The sequence below is a fragment of the Rhinolophus hipposideros genome, assembly GCF_964194185.1.
Source record: "Rhinolophus hipposideros genome assembly, chromosome: 18".
In the NCBI taxonomy this organism is placed as follows: Eukaryota; Metazoa; Chordata; class Mammalia; order Chiroptera; family Rhinolophidae; genus Rhinolophus; species Rhinolophus hipposideros.
This window is the reverse complement of record NC_138064.1, coordinates 17,460,791-17,469,999: the sequence shown is the minus strand read 5'-3', so window position 1 is coordinate 17,469,999 and position 9,209 is coordinate 17,460,791. Positions and strand designations below refer to the sequence as shown.

General features: G+C 35.5%; 1 protein-coding gene across 8 annotated transcripts in view; it reads right to left on the bottom strand.

Annotated features, from left to right (window-relative positions):
* Positions 1–4,372: 4,372 nt before the first annotated feature.
* The window catches only part of HYCC1 (hyccin PI4KA lipid kinase complex subunit 1), a 60,836-nt gene continuing 55,999 nt past the window's right edge, over positions 4,373–9,209 (bottom strand). For 4 of the 8 annotated variants that reach the window (XM_081079219.1, XM_081079221.1, XM_081079220.1 and 1 more), the window contains one exon: positions 4,373–9,204. Coding sequence is in view for 4 of the 8 variants with exons in the window: in XM_081079216.1 (XP_080935342.1) it covers positions 8,630–9,204 (575 nt within the window). In the remaining 4 variants the exon portion in view is untranslated. The remainder of the gene's footprint in view (positions 9,205–9,209) is intronic. The other 4 variants (XM_081079216.1, XM_081079215.1, XM_081079218.1 and 1 more) reach the window with 1 other exon arrangement.

Sequence of the window (9,209 nt, the reverse complement as noted above, 5' to 3'; positions counted from 1 at the left end):
GTTCACCACCCAGAGTCAGTTCTCCTTCCATCACCACATATTTGATCCCCCTTACCCTCATCTCCCACCCCCCCCCACTCCCTTTACCCTCTGGTAACCACTAAACTATTGTCTGTGTCTATGAGTTTTTGTTTCTCATTTGTTTGTCTTGTTCTTTTGTTGTTTTTGGTTTATATACCACATATCAGTGAAATCATAGGGTTCTCTGCTTTTTCTGACTTATTTCTCTTAGCATCATATTCTCAAGATCCACCCATGTTGTCAAATGGATGGAAACAAATGTTCCTATATCATCGTTTCTTACCGCCGAATAGTATTCCATTGTGTATATATACCACAACTTCTTTATCCAGTCATCTATCGAAGGACATTTTGGTTGTTTCCATGTCTTGGCCACTGTAAACAAAGCTGCAATGAACATTGGAGCACACGTGTCTTTATGGATAAATGTTTTCAGATTTTTTGGGTAGATACCCAGGAGAGAGATTGCTGGGTCATATGGTAATTCTATTCGTAATTTTTTGAGGAATCTCCACACTGCCTTCCATAGCGGCTGCACCAGTCTGCATTCCCACCAACAGTGGATGAGGGTTCCTTTTTCTCCACAGCCTCTCCAACACTTGTTACTATTTGTCTTGTTGATGAAAGAGAGTAAAAGTTTTAAGATAAATGCACTACAGGCCTTCGTTAGGTAGCAGTGAATCTGTGATACAAAAGTTAAATATACTTGTAGCTTCTACAAAAGGAAGCAAGTGAAGCAAGAAGTGAAAACGTGTAGTGTTGAAGTTAGGTCTCTTCTACTTTATGTTCTGACGAGTCTAAAAACCACTACTCTGCACCACACATACACAGAAGAAAATGTGAAAGAAAACAAGAACAGAATAAATGTCAAACACTGGCTCAGAAAATGTTTCATGCTATTCATTACTTTAAGTTAAAAAATGATATACCATAATTTACTTTTCAAAAAACGTTTATGCACATATAGTTTAAAGAACCAAATTAGTCATGTTTACTTCATCTTTCTCTTTGTGCAGATGTATATTAGAGAATCAGGGAGTTTCACAGACATCTCTTGAATGGAAGAGGAGCAACAGAGTATCTCCTATGCTGCCACACGTCTTGAATTGGATTCATATTCTATCTAGTAAAACAAATCTTTATTCCCTATCATGGATTACGTATTACACTAACCTTCCACGGTGGAATGGTCCAGTGGGGAGACAGATAAGTGAAAGGATAATCACAGTACAATGTGATGAGGATTATATTAGAGCACTTAATAAGTGTGAACCAGGTGTGATAGGCATCAAGACACTTCAGAGAAAAATTTTGAGATCATCAATACAAACTTAAGAAAACACAAAAGACATCAAGATCTGTATCTGTAATACTGATTTCCAATCTTTGAATAGGGAGAAATGGAGCTGAAACCATCAGTGTCAGTATGGCTTGGGTAAGACTGTAGCCCACCTATGTCAACAGGATTTAGCTATTTATTCTAGGAAAACTTTGCCCAGGAAAGATAAGATTGTAAACAAATGAGAACAACACACAAAACAAAAGAAGCAATCTCTAATTTTTTTGTTTGCATAAGGAAATTCCTATAGGATGGAGACAAAGTAATCTGCTTACCTGGGCAAATAGCCAGCTAATCAAACAACAGTCTACTTATCAAGCCTTTCAGGCCTTGCTCGCTGTCTCCACCAGCCCTAAACCATTTCATTAACTTCACCAACTCCAGTCAGTTCCCTGTCTTCACAAACATGCTTTAAACCATTTGAGCACAGACCCCAAAGCTCTACAAATATCCAGTTTTCTGCTTCTGAGACACAGCAAAGCGTATCAAAGTGGTGCACTTGCTTATTGCAGTTTAAGGACTTAGTTTTGCTTTCTAACAGTTTGTCTGATGATGTTTGGGAGAGTTCAGAAATAAGTTTTTTTTGTTGTTTAAGGATTTAATTGGCGTGTACTAGTTAGTACACAGACACACACACACACACACACACAGACACACACACACACAACTGGAAATTATCCAGCTATTACCAAAAAAAAAAAAGAAATCTTGACATTTGTGGCAACATGGATAGATCTGAGGGCATTATGCTAAGTGAAGTGGTGGGGGAGGGGGCAAAATGGATGAACAGTCAAAAAGTACAAACTTCTAGTTATAAATACGTCACATGAGGATGTAATTTTTAAAGTTCTCATCACAAGACCAAAACAAAAAAAACCTTTGTAACTATGTATGGTAATGGATGCTAACTAGACTTACTGTGGTGATCATTTCACAATATATGCAAATATCAAATCAGTATGTTGTACACCTGAAACTAATATAACATTGTATGTCAATTATGCCTCCTTAATTAATTTATAAAAGAAGTTTATCCTTTCTAACTATAAACCACTACCAGAGATACAAAGATAACCTATTAATTGTTGTCAGCGACAAAGCCAAATGTTAAGTCTGTGTAAGAATCAACTGAAGAACTTGTTAGAAATACAGGTTACGATGCTTCACTCAGTGATTCTGATTCAGGGGAATTAACACAAGTCACAGGAATCTCTTTTGAAAAGCACCAGATTTTTCCTAATTCAAGCTGTCTTTAGCTCTCTCTCTCTCTCTCTCTCTCTCTCTCTCTCTCTCTCTCTCGCGCGCGCACTCACACATTAAATGTTCCACATACTTATGAAAATTAGGATCATACTCTTTCTATATGTTGTTCTATGTTATGCTGTTTTCACAGAACATTATGTCATCTTTTTGAATAATCACATACAGATGTGTTGTTTTTAACGGCTACATTATATTCCACTACATGCATGTACCATACTTTATCTAGTCCTCTATTAATGGTCATTTAGACTCTATACTTTTTTTTTGCTATCACAAGCAATGCTGCAATGAATACCTTTACACATTTGCACTAACATTTCTGTAGAACATAGAGAGTGGAATAAGCATAGAAGGGTATAATTGCTAGGTCAGAGGGTCTGTGCACTTTCAAGTTTGATAGATCCTGCTGAATTTCTCATCAACTTAGTTGTACCAATTTACAGTCCTGGCAATGGTCTCAGAGATTAATGATTTTCCCTCTTTTTAATCTTTATCTATCTGACAAGGTAAAGAATTGCATTTTACCATGTTTTTAATATTAGAATAACCAGCATTTAGTTTACCACTGAAACACAATTATCTAAATTTCTATAAAACATAATTTATTTTTGGAAAAGATTTATTTTACCTTAAAATAACTTATATGATAAATGAGATGAATACATTTCAAATATATGTCCATTATGTACTATTTACTTAGTATCCTCTTTTACTGAGCAATAGAAGTCACAGACCAGTGTTCACAGCCCGGGCTTTGCCACCCCACCTGGCAGTTGGGTGAGCTTCGGCGTCTCCTGCCCACCTGAGAGCTTCAGTTTCCTCTTTTGTAAAATGGGGATTATTCTCATTTTATAGGATTGTTTTGAAGATTAAATGAGATTATAATTTTGATTACAAATATTAGCTATTACTGCTACCACAATAACAATGCAAGGAAAATTACCAAATGACTAGAATTGTTTGTAAAAGTCTTTAATAATTATGTTGGTATTACCAAAGTCAGATTCTATTAGGGGAGTCAACTGTTCATTGGGGTGACTAAGGTCACCAGAAGAGTGCATATTCTAGGCCTAACATACGGCTTACATAATCACTGCTCTGGTTCTCTATGGATACTCCTTTAATAGTAGTTCAGGACATATTTCCTAAGTTACTTAGTTCCTTAGATGAAATGGAATTATCCAAATTTATAATCAACTACACACCAGGATATTTATTTCAAGTTTCTAAGCACACAAAGTAATGCCATGGAGATTTCCTAGAGCCAATAAATGAAATTCTAAAATTTTACTATAATATATTGGAGATCTTATCCTTGATTCTTTCCCAAAACTAACATCAATCTAACTCATTCATTCAGTAAATGTCTCAATACCCTCCATGAACACAAGTCCTACGCTAGGTACTAGGGGCATATAATCTGCGTTCAAAAGATAGATTCATATTGGAGATAAAAGGGCAAAGCATTATCTAAATTTGCTTGTACTTCTGGTATGACAAATAATCAGCCAATGGTACGCGACCAATGGAGCTCACCTTCCTTTGGATGGACACTAACAAACCTGTCATACTTCTCATCCCTCAGCCATGTAAAACATAAAGCCAGGAATGAGATGTTATTGTCCTATGACTTACTCCCAAAAGCTCTCAATGGCTCAACTCACCTAATGTTTCCTCCTTTATTAGCTTCCTCCACATCCCGACTTTTGCAAAATTTATGATGATTTTTTCAAATGAGTAAAATGATCTGGAAAAAGTTTTTCAGTTTTTATTTCAATGAAACAAGAGGCAACACTGCTGTATAAAGTATTGCATATGGAGAACATTTACACAAATATACAAAACTGCAAAAAACTAAACTCGTTTATTTCCATAGCCTTAAAAAGGTCGAGAGCACATAAAAATATTCAAAGTCATAGTTTATTCTTTAGGAATGTAAACTCTAGGAATACAATTAGAAACAGATATATTTACTGTGAAAAGATTAGTATCACTATATGATTAGAAGTAAAGGCAAGAGGTATACAATAAACTCCACTTAAGAGAAAGCAACAGTATATAAAATAGGATCTTGAGTTCAATCCTAGAAACTTCCTATCCAGATACAGGTAGGTACTCTAGAATGCTACTATACTAAACACAAAAACATCTTCCAAAATGTTTACTGCTAGTCTCTAGATATGCACAAGTTACACAGTATAGAAGACAACATATTTATGTTTTCTAATGGAGAATCTAACAATATTCAACTTAAATGAGAATAACTCAAAGTATTAAGTACAATTTTATTAAGCAAAAAATCTAAAAGTATAAATTCATGCTAATTAAAGGACTAAAGGGTTTTTATTTTTCACCCAAAGATTGGGAAGACATTATTATACATTCATTTCTATCTACAATGCTTAGTTTAAGTACCCACAAATCATTCCTTCTTTTTTAAATGGCTTTTTAAAAAATATTTTTTCAATTACATTACTCAACACATTTCTTTGATGTACTTCCCTTTAATATAGATTTATCGTGCCTATAAACTCAAATGTTAAACACCCTATTTTAAATATTTGTTTAAAATTATTGTCTGAGTACATTTATTTTCTATAATTTAAAATTAAAGGTTTTAACACTTTAATTTTATTCTTCCAAAACAAGCAAAATCCCTTAAATCTGGGATCATTTTTGTATCTTATTTTGGTAAAAAAAATATATATTTCCCTTTAATTCAACTTTTTGTTTTTAAACGAGTAATGTTTGCTAAGCAGTTGTATCATAATTGAAAAGGGCAATAAAATACTGCATTTTCAAGATGAACTTTGTCATCATCTAAGGACTAGAATTTCTACTCTGCAAGTCTACAGAGTGCCTTAAAAAATTCATTGGTGGTATACAAAGGATTCTAGGGTGGTCACTTGCCCTAAATCCTCTGGGGACAAAAATCTACTTTGTTTTTTTCCCTGCTTGGATTCCGAAAGACAAATGCTGGGATCCAACTTCACTAGAATACCCCAGGTATTTGGGTATTTAAAGAGTGATGGGTAGGGTAATTTCAAGAATCTCTAGAGGTTTAAATTGTGGAATGGAGCTACAATTCCTGCTTAGATCCTCTGAGTGATAAGGTGCAAGGCCCCAATTTGTGCAGAATCCTTCTCATGATTAAAAATGTATTGTTCTGGATATATAGGAGTTCTGTGACCAAATGGTCACATCAGCATCTTCACGAGAAAATGACCTACCAAAGTCATTCCAACTTTCAAACTTGGAAAGGCGAGTGGAAAGAGAACAGTAGAGATAATTACAATTGTTACCATAGTTAGCATTTTCCAATATTTATAATAGCTATAAAAAAATTCAAATGTATAATCTTTATTTGAAATAGTATCAAAGCTACTATAAAAGAATTTTATTGTTACTATAACTCCACACTCCAGAAAATTAACTGATGGAGATTACTTGGAGCAAAAATTCAGAACCACTCCACTGAGTAATGCTTCAGAGTTTTTAAAAGAATATACACATGCAGATTTGTTGTGTATTGTATAAAAGCATGGTACCCATTTCATACTTAAGATTGTAGACATCTACAGCTCTGATTCCATTTATGGTTAACAAGAAAAATACAAAATTTTACATTTTTATTGTAAAAATAAATGAGAATCATTAAAAATTTAGAGTTAGAGAACTTAAGAAGTGTTATTAACAGTATTAAAAATTAAATTGCTGTTAAAACCAATGACAATTGTAATGATCTGATATCTAACATATTTGATCTAGGGGTGTGAGACTATTGAGAATTCTAAATATCAGGTAAGTAATTTGTTTGTACTTTGATACTCTCTTCTCAAACTTCAATGTACATAAAAATCACCTGGGGCTCTTGTTAAAATGCAAATTATGACTCAGTAGATCTGGGGTGACTCTGAAATTCTGCGTTTTTAACAAGATGCCAGGTGACGCCAAAGTTACTTACCAGTCCTCACTCAGAGCATGAGTGGCAGAAGTCTAGACCAAAATGAGTGTCCACTGGAGCAGTTGAACACTAAAATCTGATCTCTCATTTGTGCCAGCTAATGTTTCCTCAAACTTATTCTACAATGTTTCCTAAGCACCTAAGCTTGCTTATAACAAATGTCAATCTTTTAAATTAGTTAGTAAACCTATTAATACTGTTAGTAGCTATGCCTAGGGGAAATTCTTTGTTAAAGAATTACAAAAAGACGACAGGAAATTCATACTGACATTTTACAAACACTTTAAATTGTACACAGGATTCCTACTCAATTAATACTATGTCAACTTTCACTGTCTGGTTGTCTTACTTTTTTTTGTTACTACCATTTATGCCAATAGACTTTATTTATATTTTTACAAAAATAAAATTTACTTATGTTGAAAATCATATTCTATTCAGGGTTAATGAATGAAAGTAAGTTCATGCCTTTTGAATAATTAGATTTAAAATGGTGGCCAAAGCAGTTATGGTCAGAACTGCATTTTTCACCACACACACATATTTGAGCTCTGCAGAAGCAGGTATATGAAGAAAACTTGCATTTTCTCTCTGACCACAGCTAGAGACCATGAATAAGAAAACCGCTCTGTACTAACAGTGAAAGAGATCAAGCAGACCACTCCCTAGGCCTTCTTTCCCGGTTCGCTTTTTCTCATCCTCAGCCCTGCTTTCTCTCTTCTACTCTGAATTATTACTTTAAGTATTCTCGATTTACAGGGAACCTCAACCAGAGCTGAAATGACCACTACCAGCAAACACCAAACTTTTGTGTCCATCTAGAAGTCACCTAGTTCTCCACAGCGACATATAAGTATGTTTAGCTTCTGCCATATTGCCGTGTTTATTTTTATTTTTTGATTGGTGGTAACTACATTGATTATTCTTTCTGTCACAACAAGAACATTTAAAATAGTCCTGTTCACAAAAATAAAAAACACATTGAATTTTTTTCATATTTTATAATGTTAAATTTAAGAACACATAAATAACTTAGTCAATATGTAAGTGTCCTTTGTCCATATTTTACTACCTTTATTTTTTTATGTTTTACAGATGAAAAAATTTACCTAATTTCCTTCATTTGCAGACAAACAATAGTGTTGACACTGGCATCTTGAGAGCTGTGTTGCAAAATTTAAAATTTCCAGGAAGTCTTCAATGATGTGTGCTCTGAATTATAGGAATCCAAACTAACTAGGATTTCCGAAGTCAAGCAGCAGCAAGTCAGTTTTACGGTCTATTACAGCTTAGAAACTAAAAGGGATTTTCACCTGCTAAACCCAGATCCAATACTTCAAAACAACGTCTCTACCAGCAACTTGATTTTTTATATAAAAATGTTCCAAAGATAGCAACAGAAATCCCTCTGCCCATCCCATGGAATCATGGAAGAGTCTAGGTAGCGAGTTACCAGGCATTTTCCAGTGCTTTATATAAGCTGTTCCATTAATCTTAAAGATGGTTGCAAACATTCTTACGGCACTTTTCATATACATCATTTTTGGCTTTTCACATGCCTGTTTTTCCAACTGGCTTGCTGAACAGCCAGCTGTAGAATTCCTGGTCTCGCACCTCTATCTTATCCTCAGTTCTTACACATGGAGATTTCCTTTGACTCTGAAGGCCAAACATACAGCTACCAAAATAGGAGTTACTGGGGGGGGGGGGGGACTCACAACCTCACATGAGATATAACCAATCTGACCAGACAACCGGCCAAAATGTATTGTCACACTGACGATCTTAGGGCAACAGAAACAAACAAAAAAGGAAAAACAAAAAGACTCAAATCAAGGGGAAAAAAACACAACCACGTAATAACAAAACTTGATCTCAGCTTACTGTAGCTGAGACATTTTTCCCTTCACTAAGTCGGGGTAGCCTTCAGAATTTAAGACATTGGGGCTCCTGTCAGGAACAGGGATGAAAGACCCTGGCGCTTTCACAAAGAAGCAGTCCTATTTCCAGATTCACCGGTCACGTGAGAAAACTCTTACAAATTAATCTGTGGACAGAGTAATGTTAATACTAGGAGGTCTCTGCTGACCTGATTGGTGCTTCCCTGGAAGTTCAGTCCTTTCAGAAACGTAAATAAGCGTTTCTTCTTGGAGACTACAAGCGGAAAACCTGTTGGCATCTGTCCCGGCCCCAATGCCCGCAGCAGACGATGGGTTATGTGGGACTGTGACACCACTAACTTGTTCAAAGGACTTACTAAACACAGTGGCGGCAGTCTTAGCCAAACCATGGCTACTAGGTTTCGGCAGCGACTGGCTGGTTGTTAACGTAAGTCTCTTCAAGGAGAGAAGCTCAAGATTCTCGCTTTGGGCTCTCGGAGTTTGTTTTCGAGCAAAGTGATCTTTGCAAGACTCCCCCGTAGTTTCTTTTTCTTTTCCTCCAGTTTTGTTTCCTCCTGACCGTCTCTGAGTCTTTCCTACACTTGTCTTGCTACTAGAATTGTGACTGCTATTTGATAAACCTGACTGGCTGGTGCTAGACGCAGCCCTGGAATAAAATCCCTCGTCAACTTCAGATATGTCTGTCAGTTCTTCTTGACCTGTGAATTCTGCATTTCCTAAA